The sequence below is a fragment of the Bombyx mori genome, chromosome 17 (genome assembly GCF_030269925.1).
Source record: "Bombyx mori chromosome 17, ASM3026992v2".
Lineage (NCBI taxonomy): Eukaryota > Metazoa > Arthropoda > Insecta > Lepidoptera > Bombycidae > Bombyx > Bombyx mori.
In genome coordinates, this window is record NC_085123.1 from 14,153,311 (window position 1) to 14,176,608 (window position 23,298).

Below are 23,298 nucleotides of genomic sequence, written 5' to 3' on the forward strand. Positions count from 1 at the left end.
GGGACGTAACGCGGGGGCGGGACGAATCGCGGGGGAGGGAGCTACAGCCGTGTTCGTGTACGGCAACGGTTTAGCCCAGGCCGAGCCGCTGGGCACCGGCGCCGGCACGAAGGCAGGCTTAGCCTTCGGCACAGAGGGTGCCGTGGCTTTGATGTCAGGGCCGGAAGCTCGGAGGCGGTTTTGGCGCGCGACGCGGCGATTTATTTTAGGGGCTCGGGGGCATCCACGGTAATTCGCGGGGTGACCCTGTGTTCGGCACAGGACGCAGCTAGGTGGTTCAGTCGCGGTTTTTTGATCGCGAGTGCAAAGAGTCGTGGAGTGATCGTCCAAACACTTGACGCATCGAGGGCGCGCGTGACAATTACGGGAAGAATGCCCGTACAACTGACAATTGTGGCACTGGCTCGGAGTGCCTTTTTTATGAGGGGTTTCCACAGTGATTCCGGAAAGCCTACAGACCGTTCGGACGTTAAAGATTTGTTTACCTTCGGGGGTAGACTGGAGGGCGACGAGAACCATATTGTATGGCTCCCTCCCGCGTCCTGTGTGCATGCGGTGCACGGAGTTTACGGGTAGGCCTTGTTCGAGTAGGTCGGCCTTTACGAGCTCGGCATCTAACTCCTTGGGGATGCCACGTATGACTGCACGGAGCTCACGCTCCTCCTGGAGCGTATACGTATGATAACTTATACGCTCCTTTCGGAGGTAGCTTGAGAGGGCTCTATGGTCGTCGGGTGTTGCTACTTTTATTTGTATCCCGTTCGCGAGGTTACGGGCACTGACAAAATTTATGTTATTGGCCTTAAGGGCCAGGGAGACACGGTCCCAAGCAGCCTTCTCTTGAAGAATTAACGGAGGAGGGGCCGTTTGTGCCACCGGGCGCGGCGACGGCGTGGCACGGGGACAGGGAGCGACGGGGGTCGGAGGGCGGGGGCGCGACGCGTTCGCGGCTTTGCTTATTTTAGCGGCCGCGGAAGCTCGGGACTCCGCGGCGCGCTTCTTACCCTTTTGCACGAGGGTGAATCCATCTGTCAATGAGGCGGGAACGAGGTCAACCTCCATATCCGAGTCAGAGTCGGAGGACGAGGAGGAAGGCGCGGGAGCGGCGGACGCGACGGAGGCCGCAGACGATCGCTGAGGTATAACGGAAGCTGCCGCGGTAGACGCGGGAGTTTTTCGCGGGAGTATGGGTGACACGGGTGTGCTGGGCGCGACGGAGGCTGCGGTGTACGGCGCGGGAGTTTTGCGCGCGCTTGCAGGGGACGCGGGAATGGCAGGCGTAGCGGAAACGGCGGTCGCGGCGGGCACGGCAGAACAGTTCACGGCGCGTTTAGCTTTGTAAGCTAAAAATTCTGTTTCGAGGGCCGGGTATTTCTCGCTTAAGAATTCCGCGAGCAGTGTGTTGGTTGGAGAGAACTCCATTTCTTCGGACTGCCCAGGGGGGGCTGCCCCGGGACTTAAACACGCGCTCGCCTTGCGGCGAGGCCCCTGCGTCGGTAACACTAAATTGGCCGAAGCGATTCTAGGAATTTTAGAAATTTTAGTGAATAGAATAAATATAATAGAATTAGAGTGAATAGAACCACTGCACAGTTCCCGGGCGGCAATGCCTTGCAATTAGGCGCAGGTACAAATTCCGAGAAACACTTGGGCCACAGATGTGCCACGAACAATGATCTATTATCACCGGTAGTCACTTCCGACAAAACACTTGGACGCCAGATGTGCCACGAACCGAGGTCGGGCGATCGAACGAACAATGAGCACGTCCACGCGCGGCGGTTGCTCAAATCGGAATGACATTTCTCTCTCGTGCGGTCTAGGTTATGAGTCTGAAGGGGACAGATAATGTTTTTCTTTTGTTAATGTATAGAAATATAGCGTGATCTTATTTTATTATTGTTTTAATATTAAATTATTATTGTCTAATTAGAATTGCATAAGTTGATAAAAAATGCTATGCAATAGCTTCGTGGAAGTCCCCGAGTGCCACACGTGTTTTTTTATTTTATTTTTTATATAGATGGGTGGAGGCGCTGACGGCTCACTTGGTTTTAAGTGGTCATCGGAGCCCATAGACATCTAGAACGTAAATGCCACCACTCACCTTGAGATAGGAGTTCTAAGGTCTCAGTATAGTTACAACGAGTGCCCCACCCTTCAAACCGAAACGCATTATTGCTTCACGAGAGAAATAGGCAGGGTAGTGGTGACTCGGTCGAGTATAGACGTGTTATAGTGACTTTCGTATTTCTCAAAAAAATATAAGAAAATGGCTTCGTTACGCATTGAAGAAACTGTTCGCGAGTTACACCAAGTGGTCAGTGATTTGGTTACTAAAGTCGAGCGGTTAGAGCGTGTTATTTATGAACAAAATACGATCATCAAAAATCAATGTGAGGTGCTGGCTATGACAACAAATACATCGGTTACTGTTGCCGATGACACAAGTACCCACAAAGATAGTGATATTTCTGTTCCTGCGTTAACAAATAAGCAGAAAGTACCGATTCGATTGGCTCGTACTCGGGCCGTGTCAGCAATCACAGCGATGGCATCTGGACGCAAAAAAGGGACAACGAGTGCGACAGCAGTATTTCCTACGTCTGCCGCACATTCCGTTTGCACTTTGCATGACAAGCCGCTTGATCGACCTTCATCGGATGCCCCTGTTACCCATCACAACGTCACTGAAGCGCAACTATCGCTCTCATCCGGGACATCCGAGGTTCAATCCGGAACACTCAATGAAAAGTGGGTTGAGGTTAAGTCGCGTCGTTCCCGAGGTCCACCAGCTAATGTACTCAAAGGAACGGCCACACCCGGAACTATGACCATCGAAGCTGCTGAAAGATGGAAGTATTTGCATCTTTATTTTGTTAAGGAGGGAACTACCGATGACATCATTCGCGATCACCTTACGCAGATTTGTAAAGAAGACGTATGTATAGTCGAGTCACTAAAACCTCGCGGTAAATACGCCTCCTTCAAAATAAGTGTTCCCGTTAAAATGGAGGGTTTGGTTATGTCTTCGGCAAATTGGCCAGAGGATATTTGCATTAAACCATGGCGGCGGGGATTTCGTAAGCCCAGCGACATTTAAAAATACAAAAAATATTGGTAAATCGTTTTCAGTGTATATTTTATATCAAAATGTACGCGGTCTTAGATCTAAGTTAAGTTTATTTAAAAAAACACTTTTGAATACGAATGCACATTTGATAGCTGTTACCGAGACATTTCTTGTTAGTTCGGTATATGATGGCGAGCTGTTCCCTAGGGGATATACTGTCTATCGACAGGATCGTGCTAACGATGCAGGCGCGGGTGGTGTCTTGCTCGCTGTTCGCGACACTTTCTCCTCACGCCGTGTTACTAATATTGATGGTCTCACGGCTGCGCAGGAGGTTTTATTTGTATTAATAACTTATAAAAATATTAAGTTTCTCTGCTGTGTAGTATACTTACCACCTAATTATAATAATATGGAGTATTTACATGTGTTACAAACCATCGAAAATGCTATTTGTAAACTTGCACCGGTGGAAGTAGTTATTATTGGTGATTTCAATTTAAATTCTGTGTCTACCTATGTACGCGAGCAATTCGAATATTTCTTAAATTTTTGTAAATTAACGCAATTAAATACTGTTCTAAATCATCATGGAGGTATCTTGGATTTCGTTTTGAGTGGACTACACAGAGAGCGTGTCTGTGTTGTGCGGGGAATCGGTGCTCTCGTGCCGGAGGACTGCTATCATCCGACGCTTGAAGTATCCGTGCGATGGCCAAGCAGGCGGAGCTGTGTCGGCGCTGGCATGCCCCCCGTCCCTCTATCTTCCAATTCAGCCTACGTACTGGATCGCGGCTCCCAATGGAATTTTCGTAAAGCTGATATTAATGTACTATATGCGTCTTTTGCTGAGATTGATTGGAGTGACATTGTTTCTGAGACGGATGTCAACATCGCTCTTAATAAATTTTACAACAAATTATACTCTATAATCGATTACTGTGTGCCGACCAAACGTTCTATATTAACAAATCAATCAAATAAATACCCAACTTGGTTTACTTCCGAAATAATACGGAACTTAAAACTCAAACATTTTAATCACAAAAGGTACAAAGCTGAGGGAAAAGAAGTAAATTTAGAATTGTTTAAATATTATAGGAGTAGAATAAAATATCTGATGGAGACAGCGTATAAAAAATATTTGTTGAGCATAGAGAAAGACATCGGTCATAATCCAAAAATTTTTTGGAAGTTTATTAAAGATAAGCGACAAGGTAGGCATAATTGTAATAAATATTATGATTACTTGGGAAAACCTGTGGAAGGGCAATACGCGGCAGATGCATTTGCAACTTACTTCAGTTCAGTTTTCTTAGCCAATGAACCCAAATTAGATCCAACTGAGGCCCAGCATAGTGCAGCAATAACATCACAGTTTTGTTCCAGTGCTCGAGTAGCTTTATTGACTGTAGATAGTTCAGACCTGCGCTGTGCTGTGAAGCGCATTAAGCCGTTCTCCGCATCAGGTCCAGATCGTATCCCTTCCTTTTTGGCTAAGGATTGTATGAATGTGCTTAGTGTACCACTACTACACATTTATAATCTCGCACTCCAAATGTCCACATATCCATCTACGTGGAAGCACACTAGAGTAACTCCGGTCTTCAAGGGTGGTGACCGCACAGATGTGAGAAACTATCGACCCATCGCAGTATTATCAGTATTTGCAAAGATATTTGAGTCCATTATGAATAAACATGTTAGCGCGCAGATTCGGAACCAATTGACTGACAGTCAACATGGTTTTCGAGCTGGTAGATCTACGGCAACTAACCATATTAATTTTGTAAACTATGTTGCTGCTGAAATGGATGCAGGAAAACAAGTCGACGCTGTGTACTTAGACTTTGAAAAAGCCTTCGACCGTGTCGATAATGACCTACTGTTGATGAAATTTGCTTCATTCGGATTTACCCCAAAACTCCTCAAATTATTTTCTTCTTATCTCTCCGATAGGTCTCAGCATGTAGAATTGGCGGGCTTCAAATCTAAAACTTATTTTACAAGATCAGGGGTCAGTCAGGGTAGTACCCTTGGTCCGACTCAGTTTTTAATCATGATAAATGATCTTCCTTTTATTCTTAGTGAACGGACCAGGTGTCTTATGTTTGCTGACGACCTTAAGCTGTACGTTGGGGTCGGGTGTGATGCTGAGCGCCATGCTTTGCAGCGCGACATTACTCGGGTTGCAGAGTGGGGAGAGCGTAACCGCTTGCATTTTAATATTAATAAATGCAAGGTCGTTGCATACAGCCGGTCACGGTCGCCCGTGTTGTTCCCGTACCATATATCTGGAGTCATTTTGAATCATGTGGCAGTTATACGTGACTTGGGGGTTATTTTTGATTCCAAGCTAACGTTTAAAGATCACATACAGCATATCTGTAAAAGGGGTAGTGGTCTGCTTGGTTTCATAATTCGTCAGACGCACGACTTTGTAGGCCATCGTGTGATTTTTATGCTGTACGATGCCTATTTGCGAAGTAGTCTTGAATATAACGCACTCGTGTGGGATCCTCGCGAAGCAGTTCAAAAGCTAATGCTGGAAAAACTACACAAAAAATTTTGCAGGTTCCTATTCAAGAAAATGTATGGCTACTATCCGTTCTTGTATCCATCACTTTATGTGACTGGTATGGTCGGATTAGATACTCTTGAGCTGAGACGGAAGATGACTCTTATGGTGCATTATTATCAGCTATTGCATAACAAAATTGATAACTCCACTGCACTGGAATCAGTGTCGCTATATGTGCCTGATGGCTACATGCGCGGATGTATGTGTGGAGGGGTGCGTCGCCAGCGGCAGCTTCTTAGTACTGCGCACGCGCGTACGCAGCACACCGCTAACTCCCCGACGCATCGTGCTGTCTCGCTACTCAATGGCTTGCTAGCCTATGCTCCGGAAATGGATATATTCCATGATGGTTTGCAGCGATTTATTGTTGTTGTAAGGAATTACTTAAGCTAATTATTAATGCCTTACAAATGTTTTGGTTTATACTGTTAATTTGTAAGTAGATTGAATGAATAAATAAATAAATAAATAAATAAATAAATAAATAGTGGTACCTACCCGTGCGGATTCACAAGAGGCATCAAGACTCACAAGGGTATCACCAGTAAAAATTTTAACTAGCTTTTAAAAATAAATAGGATATGATATAAATAGGATAAATAGAATTTTTGGGTCTGCTCTTTCACAATTTGGATGGCTTGATAAGGAGTTCATTAGGAGCTCTAATTAAAATACAATTACCAGTTCAAGCTAATATCTCAAGGTGCGTGGTTATGTTTGTTAGATTTCATACACCGTGAGCATCATCCTTCTTTTTTTTTTTTTTTTTTTCTTGGAGAGAGCCGAACTTCCTATGAGGTCCCCGCGCAAAACGGGCGCGCGGCGTATGTGAGACTTTACGATCTGCATGATGTTGTGAGCAGACCGCGGGCCCAGGTATTTTAGGGCCCACCCACTAAACGACTCCCCTGCACTCTTACACCCGACGTCCGATCCCCTCCGAGGTCAGAACCCGGATGAGGTAGGGGGGTTACCGCGGTCAACACTACAACCAGACGACGCAGCTCACCCCAAGGACGCCCAGCCGACGGAGCCTTCGAGGTGAATCGAAGGCTCGGAAACGTCGGCCGTCTCGGTACGGCAGCCCGTCGGGCCGCCCAGACGGTGCCGTTGGTGTCCCGGAATACCCCGCTGGACCAGAACCAGCCTGCCGGGTCGAGACGCGATACACGGTCGACCGGTCGCTCTATTACTCCACGGCAGCGCGCTAGAGTGCTGGTAGCGCGCCGCGCGGCCTCCACCCCCTCAGGTCGCCCCTTGACCTTCACCGGGGGGAGGCCGCCACCTACAGGGGCCGGGACGTACGGACGTATTCCCGCCTCCGGCCCCCGGCTCGACGGCGACGGATCGGTGCGGAAAGGGAAGAGCTCTCCCTCTCTCGCTCCGCCGCCTCCTTTTGCGAGATGGTGGACTCGCAGAAGTCGAGCATCGCCTTCCAGGACGCGTCACTGCCGAGCATCGTAGCCACGACGCGCGGCAGCGAGAGGTCCTCTCCTATGACCGCGACGAGGGCGGCGCGTTGCTCGTCGAATCCAGAGCAACGCGCCAATGTATGTTCCGCTGTGTCTTCCTCGTCATGGTCCGCGCAGTGGTGGCACTGCGCCGTCGGTTCCCTTCCGGCTATCTTGTAAAGGTACCGGCCAAAACACCCATGGCCGGTCAACATTTGCGTCAGCCGCGGTCGCGGCCCACCCAGTCCGCGAGAACCGGGTGGACCGCCTCGACGGTACGGAGGCCGGCCGACGGGTCCGCCAAGCGGCGAGACCACGCCTCCAGCACGGACCGCCGAGATTGGAGCCTCCGCGCTCGAACTACACCTTCGCCGGGTCGCCCTTCCCCCCTAGAGCGGAGGTCGCTACGCCATCTGTAATCGGCAGCGAGCGCCTCCACCTCCAGGTCCCAGGGTGGCACCCCAGCGAGCAAGCACGCCGCCTCAAAGGAGGCGGTGCGGTATCCTAGGATCGCCCTGACCGCGATCGCACGCTGCGGACGTCGCAGCGCCGCGACGTTCTTGCGGGTCAGGGCGTGGCAACATACGGGCGCGCCGTATAGTGCCATCGACCGCACCACCCCCATGTAAAGGCAGCGCGCCACCTGATCGGGACCCCCGACGTTTAGAAGGAGCCGGCTCAAAGAGCCGTCGCTATCAGCCGAGGGCCCAATATTTTGAAGTGAGCGCGGAAGCTCCACCGACCGTCTAGTTTGAGGCCGAGGAACCGAAGACCGGTCACCCTGACCCCGACGCGGACGCCTCAGATCACGAGGTGGGCACCCAGAGGCGGCGTCCGTCCCGCTCCGTGAAACAACATGGCCTGGGTTTTGTCGAGCGCCACCTCGATCCTCAACCGTCGGATCCTAGTGACGACGTGTGCCACGCCTGCGCACGCCAGACGGGCAGACTCCCGGTAGTCTCGCCCCGGAGCCACGACCAACGTGTCGTCAGCGTAGCAAATTACGCTCAGCCCGGGGAGGGGACCCCGTATGACGCCCCGCAGGACCCAGTTGTAGCCGATGTTCCACAGCAGGGGGCCCAGGACAGACCTCTGCGGAACGCCGCGCTCGACGGAGAAGCGGTACATCGCCCCACCGTGTCCGATGCACTGGATCGACCTGCCCTCGAGATATGAGCCGTCAGTCGGTGGAGGTATGCGGGGACGCCGTGATAACTTGCAAAGTTTTTTTTTGTGTCTCAATTTTTTTGGGAAAAACCCTTTACGACCTATCAAATTAAAACATTCTTTATCTTTGGACGAGTCCAGTACCACAGCTACGTTCTTCTTCAAATGAGGCTTGAGAGAAGTACTTTGCTTGAATGAGCCTCTGACATAGCTGACGTTCATGAGCAACGGTAATCACTTGCCATCAGATGTGGTATTTCCTCGTTTTCCCCAGGAGGCCTTAAAAATATATGAAACTTTATAACATTCAGAAAAATAACTTTTAAAACTGGTAAGGCGTTTGTAATTTCTATCAATAATTGTTAAAAAACTTAAAATTTAAATAATTCTGAAACTAGAATGGATATTTAGTAGTTTTTATTTTAGATTTAAACTTTTAAGAATTTACAATCGAGGTAACAGATAATATAGAAACAATTCATATGATTCTTTACACATTTAGGTAACAAAATTGTAAGTCTTAATTGCGAAAGAAGTGGCGAAAATTGTCGTGTTTAATTTTGTCTTTACCTATCGGCATAAAACTACATTTTAATTTAACGCGTTTTCAATTTCTTCATCAGTCATGTATAAATACTCTGGAGCTACACTCAGTTGACCACCAGTGATTTTCCAAGCGGTCCCGGACTCGGCATTCTTGAATATGTGTACGGCTGCTTTGCCAACAGCATCGGGTTCCTGCCAAACGTCATCCTTGGTTACTTTTTTAAAATCTTCCAACTGGTCATCCCAAGCCATTTGCTTTGCAGTCATCGCAGTGTAGGTCAAGCCTGGACATAGAGCCACAATCCTGATTCCTGTCTTTTTGAAGTTGTATGGGTGTCCTAATGACTTGGAGAAAGCTAGACTTGCATGCTTTGATGAGACATAGGAAACCATGAACGGGAATATAGTGTAACCTGAAATGGACGCGATGTTTACGATAGTTCCACCAGGACCACCTTTGTCGTTTCTCGCGTATTCTCTGAATTTTAATGACCATTCAATCGGTGCAACGCTGTTGGTCAATATCATTTCTCTTGGTTGGTCTTCTTCAAGTATTCCAGCATTGTTGACTAGCACATGTATCGGCCCATGCTCGTCAACTATGTCACCCCACAGATGACGATCTTTTGTAACATCGCATAGTATAAAAATAACCTTATCTCTTCCATATTTACATTTCAGAGTTTCAGCTGCTCTTACTCCGTTAGTCACATTTCTATCTAAGATTATAATTTGATTGACTCCATTAGCTAGGAAATTATCAGCTATAGCGTATCCTATACCTCTAGCTGCCCCGGTTACGATAACATTTTTACCTTTTAGATCCTTGTCACTGATTGAATTGGCCCTAACCGAAAGTATTACTAGGCAAAATAGAAACGTTAACTCTACAGCCATTACTGTTGTGGTATAAAAATTTTATTCGATTGGCTTTTCATTTATGAACCATAAATATATATTGTATGTCGAGGCGTGACAGGTGTTTTGCAATAAATGAGAGTTAGGATGGGGTTCACACACTGAGTGCTGGAGCGGGGCGTGTAGAGTTTTGGCACATATCCTAAATAATTTTGCTCTATTAATAATAATAGATTTACTATGAAAGTAAGTACGGCTAGCCATAAAAGTAAGTAGGTTAACGTTTTTTGAGGCCGTTTTAGCCGATATTAAAATATTTTACCAAAAAGCGCTTATGCTGTATCTGGTAATCTCTTGAAATTATGACAACTCATATTACATGCTATATAAATCTATACCTAGTCAGGTCATAAGTATTGTCACACAGTAAAAACTTTTCTTTTAGAATGCTGGCCACAAAAAAGTTTATTGAATTCGAATTTCGAATTGTTCATGAAAATAAAAATAGTATACTTTTAGAATTTTACTCATTTTTAAATATGGAGTGGACGCTTAAAGAAGACCGTGTTGCAGTTATTGCGTTGCATCGTTGCGGTTACGCGCCAATTCAAATTTTTAACATACTGAAAAATGTGAATATAACCAAAAGATTCGTTTATCGTACCATCAAACGATACAATGAAGACTCTAGTGTAGATGACAGGTCAAGAAGTGGTCGCCCTCGGTCTGTTAGGATTCCAGCAGTGATAAAAGCTGTGAAGGCGCGAATTCAAAGAAATCCCAAACGTAAGCAGAAACTGTTGGCCCTTCAGATAGGGTTAAGCAGAACCACGGTGAAAAGGGTGTTAAATGAAGACTTAGGGCTTCGGGCATATCGAAGAAAAACAGGACATCGTTTGAATGCTCGTCTAATAGACCTGAGACTGAAGAGATGCCGCGCTTTGTTGAAGCGATACGCGGGAAAAAAATATTGGGAAATTCTTTTTTCGGATGAAAAAATTTTTACCGTAGAAGAGAGCTACAACAAAAAGAAATGATAAGGTGTACGCACACAGTAATGAAGAAGCGAGCAACCGTATTCCGCGTGTCCAACGAGGTCATTTTCCATCCTCGCTCATGGTATGGTTGGGAGTTTCTTATTGGGGCTTAACAGAGGTACATTTTTGTGAGAAAGGTGTAAAAACGAATACAATTGTGTATCAAAATACAGTCCTGACGAACCTTGTGGAACCTGTTTCTCATACCATGTTCAATAACAGGCACTGGGTATTCCAACAAGATTCGGCGCCAGTTCATAGAGCGAAGAGCACACAAGACTGGCTGGCGGCGCGTGAAATCGACTTCATCCGGCACGAAGACTGGCCCTCCTCCAGTCCAGATTTGAATCCGTTAGATTACAAGATATGGCAAAACTTGGAGGAAAAGGCGTGCTCAAAGCCTCATCCCAATTTGGAGTCACTCAAGACATCCTTGATTAAGGCAGCCGCCGATATTGACATGGACCTCGTTCGTGCTGCGATAGACGACTGGCCGCGCAGATTGAAGGCCTGTATTCAAAATCACGGAGGTCATTTTGAATAAACTTTAGTGTCATAAGAATCTATGTTTTATTAAGTTCATTTTGGTATATGAATGGTTACATAATGAATAAACTTGTTTCAATTATTTTACATTAAACATGTGACAGAATTTATGACCTGACTATGTATATTAATACGTAAAGCAAAAACTTTGTATCCCTTAATACGAAAATTGCGCTGACGGAGGAGTATGAAATTTCCCACACTTATAGAGAATATAGAGAAGGAGTGCATAATGCTAATATTTTTTTAAAATAATGCATAAAAGATACATTAAATTAATAAAGAAAACATTACACACACTACCATTTATTTGACACACACACATGCATACTTTTTTGTTGTCAAACTTATGAGTAGTAGTAGTTGTATTTTTTCAACTGGATAGGCAAAGGCATCATACCATGCAGCTTAATATTTTATAAAAAAAAATTAAATGCAAAATGGTAATAGGAAGTGAAATGAAATGAAGTTGATTAATTTGAAACATTAATCTATTGGTATGAAATTAAATGTAATGAGATGAGATGATATGGGATGAAATTTTAATATAATCTCAGTAAAATGGTGTTTTTTTCTTTTTCTTTTTCTTTATTGCTTAGATGGGTGGACGAGCTCACATCCCACTTGGTGTTAAGTGGTTACTGGAGCCCATAGACATCTACAACGTAAATGCCACCACCCTTCTTTTTCCCTCGCTTTAGTTACAACGGCTACCCCACCCTTCAAACCAAAACGCATTGCTACTTCACGGCAGAAATAGGCAGGATGGTGGTACCTACCCGTGCGGATTCACAAAAAGTTCTAAAATTACTCCTATTATCCTATTTACTGAGACTTTTTCAGTGGACTTTTTGAAGAATCCCGAGAAGTTACGTCCAGCGGCTTTGTTTTATTTTCCCACATTTGTGCGCTTTCACAGATACTATAAACCTAATAAATCACCGTTATTACCCATTTAAATCGGAAGAAACACTAAATAGACAAAATAAAACAAATCGCACAACTTCGCTCCTCGCATCCCCGCTAAAAAGTCTTTGTCTAAATTAATATTGTTTGACTTTATACTTGTCAAATAACCACCATTTTAAATAACCACCATGTTAAATAACATAATCAATAACGGCTCGACCGATTTTCGTGAATCTTAGCTTGCATATCATATGCAGGTGGAGAATCTGACTACATCTATTTTTCATCCCCCTAAATGTCAAGTGTGGTCCCTAAATTTACTTATTGATTTTTTAGACATAATTTTTTGTTTTTATTTTTTATTAATACAGCATACAAAAATACATACAAACCTAAATTTTCACTGCTCTACCATCATCCCTTATTTTTATTTATTAATTAACTAACTTTAATTTTTTTTTGCAAGAATTTTGTTTTTATTTTGTCATGACTTAGAATAAAAAATTTCATATTACTCTGAATTTTTCACCCATCTACGATCAACCCCTATTTTTTATTTGTTAATTAAAAACTTTAATTTTTTTGGCAATAATTTTTTATTTTATTTTATCATGTCTTAAAATAAAAAAAAAAACATATTACTCTCAATTTTCACTCTTATACGATCAACCCCATTTTTCTCATCCCGATTTTTATTTTTTTTATTCTATGCATAGATCCGCAATAATGTTGCAAGAGGTCAATCAAATATTATAATAATAATTGTAGTACGATAAATTCTTATTCAGAGTTTATAATTTCAAGTTCCTTTAAATATGATTTTTTTTTAAATTCATTTTGATCTCCCACCCTCGCCGGTCGACTACTGATCAACTATCAATCGATCAGTTATCCCCGCCAGGTGTCACCACTCATCCAGCAAACATCACGTAGTAGGGATGAGGACGAAGCCGGTCTCCGGTCTTACTCACTATACATTTTTCAGCCATGTTTTTTTGGTTTTATTTGTGTATCAATAGTATGTTCAGTAGGTCTGAGAATCAGCTACAATCTATTTTTCATTCCCTTAAGTGATAAGGGTTGTCCACCCCAAACATTTATTTTTTGGATACTTTTTTTGTTTTAATGAGGTATTATGTGGTTGAATGAGGTTTTTTTTTTCTACACAAGAATTTCCCTAGACATCTTATTTAAGGCAACACAACGTTTGCCGGGTCAGCTAGTAATAATATAAAAGTTTAATAGCCTTTGACAATAGACCCACAATAATGTTCAAAGTTTTAATTTCAATTAATTATAGTCGAATTACGTCTACTGCGGGACCACTAGTATATATTATTATTATGAGAGTAATATGCTATAAATACCTTTTTTTTTTTTTTTTTTTTTTCGGGTAGAGGGCCGAACCTCCTACGAGGTCCCCGCGCAAAAGGGGCGCGCGGGGTAATGCTATAACTACCTACCTGGCGAGTTTTTTGTTTACGTGACGTCATATTAAAACTGGTTTGGTTGTAAATTTTTAAGACTAAAAAGTAAGTTATAAAAGTTATATCAATCCGTTTCTGCTTTATGTAGGGAATTATGTAATCGTGTGGGCAATAAACTCAATCCTACATGAATAAAGTTGTTAAATTTAAAATATAGTTTTTGTTTAAAAATTTTTATTCGATTCGCTAATCGCTAATAACTGCAACCCGACTTACAGCGAATGAATGCATTTTTATTTCTTAATTATCAGTATTAAAATGTTAGTTGTAAGCGCGAAAACAATATATGAAATATCTACACGTTGTTTATACATAGGCGGCACTGAAAATTTCGGGAATTAACGAAGTGACACAACATTACTATTTAAGGTTTGATTTTTGTTAGAAGATGTTATTCCTTCACCGCGGAAGTCGGTCGTGAACATTTGTTTAGTACGTATTTCATTAGAAAAATTAATACCTGTCTAGAAAATAAAAAATACCTGTCTAGGCGGTTCGAAAGACGGCTTAGTCGCATCGCTCGATATGAACGTTCCGGGCGTCTTATCTTTTTAGGCCACAATTTCGCAAGTCAGTCCATAGGTAGGTAGTTCAATTCATAATTAATTATTTTAAATACAGTTTTGGTCATTCTTAGGTAAACTTTCTTTTTTATGCAAAAAATATTCCTCAACATTTATTTAAACACCAATAATTACGTATCACGGTTAGCCGGTTGTTTATTTGAGCCGCACGGTTCGACTGTGATGTGCTGATGCATCGCTTGGTCTGATGCTTAAAACGACGCGGATCTTTTTTTTTATGATTGAAGGATTACTGGTGGCCCGGAGGCCTTTCCAGTTTCACCAGGACAGGTAGGCGAGCAAAGGCTCAGCCAGGAGGGGTGGGATTTACTAACAGCTACCCGAGCGCCTCCGAAGGAGACCTAACAGCTCAAGAGCAGCTGCTTCGCGAATGAATCTACTACCGGATCGGAATCGCGACCCGCTGAGAAGATCCGGCGAGAAACTCAGCGAGCTGATTCATGGGTTAGGTTGCACGGCGAACTCTTTGTCGAGTTCGACGAGTACGGTTACCGGGGTCCCTAAGTCTGCTCCTAGTGTTAGAGCTGAAGGCGTCTAATGCAAAGGTTATTGGATCTGATGGATCCGTAAGGACGTGTCTAGGGCGTCGACGGTGACTGGCTCCTGCGTGATCAGGATTCGGGGAGTAGTCAGCGGCGGCAACGATAAGGCGATTATCATGACGCATAGCCTTATCGAAGTACCGTTCCGACGCTGACTTCATGTATTTCTGGATAGATTCGAGGCCCAGGTCGTCGTGTAGGTCAACGTTCCTCACGAACCACGGAGCTCCGATGGCTAACCTGCAAAAGCGGGATTGTAGAGATTGGAGGGTGTCTATGTGTGTGCGGGCCGCGTGAGCGAACACCACACTCGTGTAAGTCATGATGGGTCGACGCGGATCTTTGAATACAGTTTGAATGCGTATGCGTGGCTCGATTCTCGCATCGTAGATTAAGTACTCCTTTTTATTTACATTTATGGCGCCATGGTCGTTTTGTTACTAAGCCTTGAATGTTAACTGCAGTAACAAGTTGACACACAGTTAAAACTATGCTCTCTATTTACTCTATCAAATACTAGCTAGTATTCTAATTCAACATCATTTTAACTAAAATTCTCGTCTACTCTTTAAACCTGTCTAACACCTTTTTTTTACAAACATATGAAAATAAGTATGTAAAAAAAACTCTTATATTTTTTAAGACTCTTTAGTTTTTAAAAAGGATTTTTCTTCAGTTTGATTCAGTGCACTTCAGTGTCTGGACTGAAATCTGTCATTCATTAAAAAAAGAGTTCAGTTTTGTATCGTTTATTAATAGTGTTTACATACTTTTTAATTTTTAATAATAATTTTAAATGAGATTAAGGGCTTTAAATATTGTTTTCTGACTATATCCTTAACAGAAAACGTAATTAATTCTTTTATTGCTTACTAATTCTGAATTATTCCTTAACATTATAAAAACAAAATTTTTGGCAACTTTTACATCAAATGGAAAAACTAAGGTTTGATTTTGACGGTCAGCGAAGGATGGGACATCAAACAATTAAAATTCAAAAGAAAATTTTTAAGGTAAAAAAACGATATAATATATGTAGTTATTTTCCTAAATTTATCGAAATTCCTGATGTGTTAGGTGAAAGTAAAGATGGAGGAAATCTGAAGGGTAAAAAAGTCTAAAGTTATATATATTCCTACAACTGTCAAAATTCCTGGTGTACTAGGTGACAGAAATAAAGGAAGCTTTTCAGAACCTGAAGTATTAAAAAAAGAAATTGATTCTACACACAATTGTGATATTAATTTTAATGAACACTCGAAAGAATTCAAAGAATTTCTGCCATTTTCACCATTTTCAAATGCGCTTAATGAGAGTTCAAATCAAATTATTATAGTTAATATGTAGGGTCCCATGTAAAATTAATGAAAATAATAAGAATCAGGACATCAGACAGAAGAGAGTGGAGTAGTTCAAACTACATGGGGGGGGGGGTCAGGTACTTAGATATTTATAATGAGAATGGATAAGATTTATTATATTGCGAAACATACAATCGTTGGTGAGATTCACTGCTTTGGAAATTTCATAATCGAAGGAGTCAAGCAATTAGCTTTGAAAGAAACGGCAATATCTCATTCCTAAAACATTTCGTCTAGTTTTTCATCTCAGATCTTTGTGTACATACCATCGTTGGTGAGGTTAACAAGAATATGTGACGAGTTTCTTTATCTTTGGACGAGTCCTTTTGGACAATCTCAAACCCCACCTGGAGTTAAGTGGTTGCCGAAGCCCATAGACATCTACAACGTAAATGCCGCCACCCATCTTGAGATATGAGTTCTAAGGTCTCAGTATAGTAACCACTACTACGTCCTACTTCAAACATACATGGCTGTCGTTCATAAGCAACGGTAATCACTCATGATCAGATGTGGTATTTCCTCGTCTTCCGAAGAAGGCCAAAAATATATGAAACTTTATACAATTAAGAGAAATCACTTTTAAAACTGGGAAGGAGTTTGTAATTACTATCGATAATTGTTAAAGTCTTAAGATGAAAAAAAGAGTTAAACTGAATGAACAGTCATTTTTATTTTAGATTTAAATATTGAAGAATTTGTAATCGAGATAACAGATAACGTAGAAATAACTCGTATGATTCTTTATAGGTAACAAAATTTAAAAGTGTTGATTGCGAAAGAAGTGGCAATAATTGTCGTGTTTAATTTTGACTTTACCTACCGGCATAAAACTATATTTTAATTTAACGAGTTTTCAATTTCTTCATCAGTCTTGTATAAATACTCTGGAGCTACACTCAGTTGACCACCAGCGATTTTCCAAGCGGTCCCGGATTCGGCATTCTTGAATATGTGCACAGCTGCTTTGCCGACAGCATCGGGTTTCTGCGAAACGTCATCCTTGGTTACCTTTTTAAAATCTTCCAACTGATCATCCCAAACCATTTGCTTTGTAGTCATCGCAGTGTAGGTCAATTCTGGACATAGAGCCACAATCCTGATTCCTGTCCTTTTGAAGTTGTATGGGTGTCCTAATGACTTGGAGAAAGCGAGACTCGCATGCTTTGATGAGATGTAGGAAACCATAAACGGGGTTATACTGTAACCTGAATCGGACGCGATGTTAACAATAGTTCCACCAGGACCACCTTTATCGTTTCTCGCGTATTCTCTGAATTTTAATGACCATTCAATCGGTGCAACGCTATTGGTCAATATCATTTCTCTTGGTTGGTCTTCTTCAAGTATTCCAGCATTGTTGACTAACACATGTATCGGCCCATGCTCGTCAACTATATCATCCCACAGATGAAGATCTTTGGTAACATCGCATGGTATAAAAATAACCTTATCTCTTCCATATTTACATTTCAGAGTTTCAGCTGCTCTTATTCCGTTAGTCACATTTTTATCTAAGATTATAATTTGATTGACTCCATTAGCTAGGAAATTATCAGCTATAGCGTATCCTATACCTCTAGCTGCCCCGGTCACGATGACATTTTTACCTTTTAGATCCTTGTCACTGATTGAATTGGCCCTAACCGAAAGTATTACTAGGCAAAATAGAAACGTTAACTCTACAGCCATAACTGTTGTGGTATAAAAAAATTATTCGATTGGCTTTTCATTCATGAACCATAAATATATATTGTGTGTAGAGAGACAGGTGTTTTGCAATAAATAAAAGTTAGGATGGGGTCTGAGACACTGAGTGCTGGAGCGGAGCGTGCAGAGTTTTGGCACACATCCTAAATAATTTTGCTCTATCAATAATAATAGATTTACTATAAAAGTAAGTAAGGCAAGCCATAAAAGTAAATAGGTTAACCTTTTTTTGAGGCCGCTTTAGCCGATATTAAAATATTTTACCAAAAAGCGCTTATGCTGTATCTGGTAAGCTATGCTCTTGAAATTATGAGGGTAATATGCTATTGCTACTTGGGCAGTTTTTTTTATTACGTGACTTATTAAAACTGGCTTTGTTGTAAATTTTTAAGACTATAAAGTAATTTAAAAAAGTTATGGTAATCAGTTTCTGCTGTATGTGGGGGATTATATAATCGTGTGATCTCTTATGGGCAATTAACTCAATCGTACATAAATAAAGCCGTTAAATGTTAAATAGTTTTTGTATAAAATTATTCGCTTTATTCGCTTCGCTAATCGCCGACAGTTGCAACCCGACTTACAGCGAATAAATGCATTTTTATTTCTTAATTATCAGTATTAATTAATACGTTATATACGATTAATACGTTAACTTAATAATATCTACGAATAAATAACTATTGATTCGTAGCAATATAAAAGAATACAATAGAAAACAGACAACAATATAAAAACCATATAAAAATAAAATACTGCCTTATATATAAAAATACCAAGACGTTGTTTATACATATATATTCTATTCTTTCGAAACTGTCTAACAATTCCTTGTGTAGATTACAATTCTTCAACTATACTTTTTCTTTACTTTTTCGCAGCAGATAGAACTTCAGAGTGTTGTTGTTCATAGATCTAGGTATGTAACCATAATGCCTTCAAATCAAAGTTTGCCTTGACATATATCGAAAATTTCAGTACTAATTTTTACCTGTAAATATTTTGTAATCATCGCCATATTTATTATCTAGGTATTGAATATTTACTTATGTCCTTTTTCTCTGTTTACTGCGACTTAAAAAGGTTTTAAGGGCGACTCGTACATTGTCCAAATCGCATGATATTAATAATATGTCATTATAACAACATAATAAGCGAGGGTTTAAACTTGATGGCTTTGTGATGAGGGTATGGCATGGCTTTAATGGGACCACATAAATATGATATGGATTCTTTTTTGTGTTTATTATAACGAATGTGCCTACTACATTACTTTACTTTAATCCGAGAATTTTGTTGGAAAAATTCCCGAAATAAAAATCTTTTGGAGTATTAATAATTACAGTTCAAAATTTCTTTGTGCAGTCGGAGTAGATAGAAAAGTACATTAATAATTATTTTCTATTTAGTTTAGCTTGAATGACAATTTCCAGGATGCTTTAGCAGCAAAAATATGGTCGCCGCGATAAGTATTAAATTACTAATTTGTGATACAATGTAAATAGGAATAGTTACCGTCTCAATCTTTTTGGTTCACAGCCGGTTGTACGGTGCATTGTGAACCCCCCACGGGTAGATGGGATGTCGTGGCGTGCAACCTCTTTGACAGGACATAAGACCTACAATGACTAGACATAGACACAACTTAGACAGAGACTTGACAAGAATTCAAAAAGAAATGGAACGAGGGCGTACGTGACTAGCCGCACGCAGTACATTTTTTGACGTCCTTAAAGAAAGACACTTCTTCTTCTGTGTCGTTTCCTCATTACTGAGGGTCGTGACCACCTTGGTCCAGTTTTTGCATCAGCTTCCTCCAATGTTGTCTGCATTCGGCCAGCTTAATGGCGCCCGGGACGCTGGTGTTTGTGGCCTCCTTGACAATGTCCGTCCACCTAGTTGGCAATCTTCCTCGACTTCTATTTCCTTCCACGTGACCTACAACTATTAATTTTTCCAAGTTCTCAGGATTTTGTCGGGCCACGAGTCCGAAGTACTTGAGGAAACGCTGCATACAGTTCGTAGATAGATGGGTCTTGACGTTTAGTTCCGAGAGAATTGACACATTTGTACGGCGCTCCGTCCATGATACGCCCAACATTTTGCGCCAACATCACATTTCAAATGCGTCAACTCTCGATCGGGTACGGGCCTTGAAGGTCCACGGCTTAGAAGCGTACAAGAATATGGAGAAGATAAGGGTTCGCATGAGCTTTATCTTAGTTTTTTTGTTTATGCTGCGATTTCTCCAAACCTTCTCCAATTGCTTCACAGCTGATTTTGACATCTGGGCCCACCTGACCACCTCCCTGTCACAATCACAAAGAAAGACACAAAAAGACGAAAAATAACGAATTTACCGTTTTCATATAAGACGACAATAGACCAAACGACCGTTCAACTGATCCTTCAACCGTTCAAGTAGTCATTCGACCGTTCAGGTGGTCCAGATACCACCGTCCTGTCTATATCTGCCGTGAAGCAGTAATGCGCTTCGGTTCGAAAAGAGCCAATTATAAAGTAAAAACCTTATAAGCACTGCTCTCGTCGAAGCTTGCGACGAAACGCGCGGTGAGTAAACCCACAGACACAGTCCTTTAAGTTTCTCATGGCATCTTCTCATTGGGTCGCGTTTCCGATCCGATGGTATTGTGTGAATCACTGCTTTAGCTAGGGCTAGTGTTAGCAACGTCCTCAGGTAGGAGCCCCGTGAGCTCACCCACTCGCCCGGTTATGCTGGCATAACCCCATAGTTTCCCAGCTTAGGTAGGAAAAAAATGCCTTATAACTTATGTTTCAAGGTTTTGACGGCATTAACGTTGTAAATATACACGAGCTCCAAGCGAGACGCCAGCTCGATCGTTTATCTCAGCAATTTTATCTTATCTTATCTTATCTTATTCTTATAACTAGTCAGGTCATAAGTATTGTCACACAGTAAAAACTTTTCTTTTAGAATGCTGGCCACAAAAGAGCTTATTGAACCCGAATTTCGAATTGTTCATGAAAATAAAAATAGTATACATTTAGAATTTTACTCATTTTTAAATATGGAGTGGACGCTTAAAGAAGACTGTTGCAGTTATTGCGTTGCAACGTTGCGGTTACGCGCCAATACAAATTTTTAACATACTGAAAAATTTGAATATAACCAAAAGATTCGTTTATCGTACCATCAAACGATACAATGAAGACTCTAGTGTAGATGACAGGTCAAGAAGTGGTCGCCCTCGGTCTGTTAGGATTCCAGCAGTGATAAAAGCTGTGAAGGCGCGAATTCAAAGAAATCCCAAACGTAAGCAGAAACTGTTGGCCCTTCAGATGGGGTTAAGCAGAACCACGGTGAAAAGGGTGTTAAATGAAGACTTAGGGCTTCGGGCATATCGAAGAAAAACAGGACATCGTTTGAATGCTCGTCTAATGGACTTGAGACTGAAGAGATGCCGCGCTTTGGTGAAGCGGTACGCGGGAAAAAATATCGGGAAATTCTTTTTTCGGATGAAAAAAATTTTTACCGTAGAAGAGAGCTACAACAAAAAAAATTATAAGGTGTGGAGGCGGAGGCGCTCGCTGCTGACTATCAGTGGCGGGCTGACCTTCGTGTACGGGGCGTGGCGCGTCCCAGCCCCAGTGTGGTCAGAGCACGGAGGGCCCAATCTCGGCGGTCCGTACTGGAGTCATGGTCTAGACGGCTGGCCGATCCTTCGGCTGGTCGTAGGACCGTCGAGGCGATTCGCCCGGTTCTTGTGAACTGGGTGAATCGTGACAGAGGACGCCTCACTTTCCGGCTCACGCAGGTGCTCACTGGGCATGGTTGCTTCGGTGAGTTCCTGCACCGGATCGGAGCCGAGCCGACGGCAGAGTGCCACCATTGTGGTTGCGACTTGGACACGGCGGAGCACACGCTCGTCGCCTGCCCCGCATGGGAGGGGTGGCGCCGTGTCCTCGTCGCAAAAATAGGAAACGACTTGTCGTTGCCGAGTGTTGTGGCATCGATGCTCGGTGACGACGAGTCGTGGAAGGCGATGCTCGACTTCTGCGAGTGCACCATCTCGCAGAAGGAGGCGGCGGGGCGCGTGAGAGACGCACAGGCCCGCCGCCGTCGAGCGGGGGCCAGGGAGGCGGATATCGCCCAAGCCCTGGCCCTCTAAGTGTTTCGGGTCCCCTCACATGTCGGCCTGGGGACCGGCGAAGGGGGCCTTTTTTTTTTTTTTTTTTTTTTTTTTTTTTCGGGTAGAGGGCCGAACCTCCTACGAGGTCCCCGCGCAAATGGGGCGCGCGGGGTATGTGAGACTCAACGATCTGCATGGTGTTGTGAGCAGACCGCGGGCCCAAGGATTTTAGAGCCCACCCACTAAACGACTCCCCTGCACTCTTACACCCGACGTCCGATCCCCTCCGAGGTCAGAACCCGGATGAGGTAGGGGGGCTACCGCGGTCAACACTACAACCAGACGGCGCGGCTCACCCCAAGGACGCCCAGCCGACGGAGCCTTCGAGGCGAATCGAAGGCTCTGAAACGTCGGCCGTCTCGGTACGGCAGCCCGTCGGGCCGCCCAGACGGTGCCGCTGGTGTCCCGGAATACCCCGCTGGACCAGAACCAGCCTGCCGGGTCGGGACGCGATACACCGTCGACCGGTCGCTCTATTCACTCCACGGCAGCGCGCTAGAGTGCTGGTAGCGCGCCGCGCGGCCTCACCCCCTCAGGTCGCCCCTTGACCTTCACCGGGGGGAGGCCGCCACCTACAGGGGCCGGGACGTACGGGCGTATTCCCGCCTCCGGCCCCCGGCTCGACGGCGACGGATCGGTGCGGAAAGGGAAGAGCTCTCCCTCTCTCGCTCCGCCGCCTCCTTCTGCGAGATGGTGGACTCGCAGAAGTCGAGCATCGCCTTCCAGGACGCGTCGCTGCCGAGCATCGTAGCCACGACGCGCGGCAGCGAGAGGTCCTCTCCTATGACCGCGACGAGGGCGGCGCGTTGCTCGTCGAATCCAGAGCAACGCGCCAGCGTGTGTTCCGCTGTGTCTTCCTCGTCGCGGTCCGCGCAGTGGTGGCACTGCGCCGTCGGTTCCCTTCCGGCTATCTTGTGCAAGTACCGGCCGAAACAACCATGGCCGGTAAGCATCTGCGTTAGCCGGAAGGTGAGGCATCCGCGGTCGCGGCCCACCCAGTCCGCGAGAACCGGGCGGACCGCCTCGACGGTTCGGAGGCCGGCCGACGGGTCCGCCAAGCGGCGAGACCACGCCTCCAGCACGGACCGCCGAGAGTGGAGCCTCCGCGCTCGAACTACACCTTCGCCGGGGCGCCCTTCCCCCCTAGAGCGGAGGTCGCTACGCCACCTGTAATCGGCAGCGAGCGCCTCCGCCTCCAGGTCCCAGGGTGGCGCCCCGGCGAGCAAGCACGCCGCCTCGAAGGAGACGGTGCGGTATCCTCGGATCGCCCTGAC

At 43.9% G+C, this 23,298-nt stretch overlaps 2 protein-coding genes across 2 annotated transcripts; both read right to left on the reverse strand.

Moving 5' to 3' along the window:
* Positions 1 to 8,863: 8,863 nt before the first annotated feature.
* On the reverse strand, positions 8,864 to 9,715 carry LOC101745452 (15-hydroxyprostaglandin dehydrogenase [NAD(+)]). Its single transcript, XM_004933790.3, has one exon. The coding sequence runs from the start codon at positions 9,713 to 9,715 to the stop codon at positions 8,864 to 8,866; it is 852 nt and encodes a 283-aa protein (XP_004933847.1).
* A 7,267-nt stretch (positions 9,716 to 16,982) lies between these two features.
* Positions 16,983 to 17,834, reverse strand: LOC101745595 (15-hydroxyprostaglandin dehydrogenase [NAD(+)]). The gene has a single exon (XM_004933791.1). The coding sequence runs from the start codon at positions 17,832 to 17,834 to the stop codon at positions 16,983 to 16,985; it is 852 nt and encodes a 283-aa protein (XP_004933848.1).
* Positions 17,835 to 23,298: the final 5,464 nt, after the last annotated feature.

Excerpts from the sequence above, each read along its gene's own strand:
- LOC101745595 (XM_004933791.1), bottom strand. The coding sequence starts at position 17,834 with ATGGCTGTAGAGTTAACGTTTCTATTTTGCCTAGTAATACTTTCGGTT.
- LOC101745452 (XM_004933790.3), bottom strand. The coding sequence starts at position 9,715 with ATGGCTGTAGAGTTAACGTTTCTATTTTGCCTAGTAATACTTTCGGTT.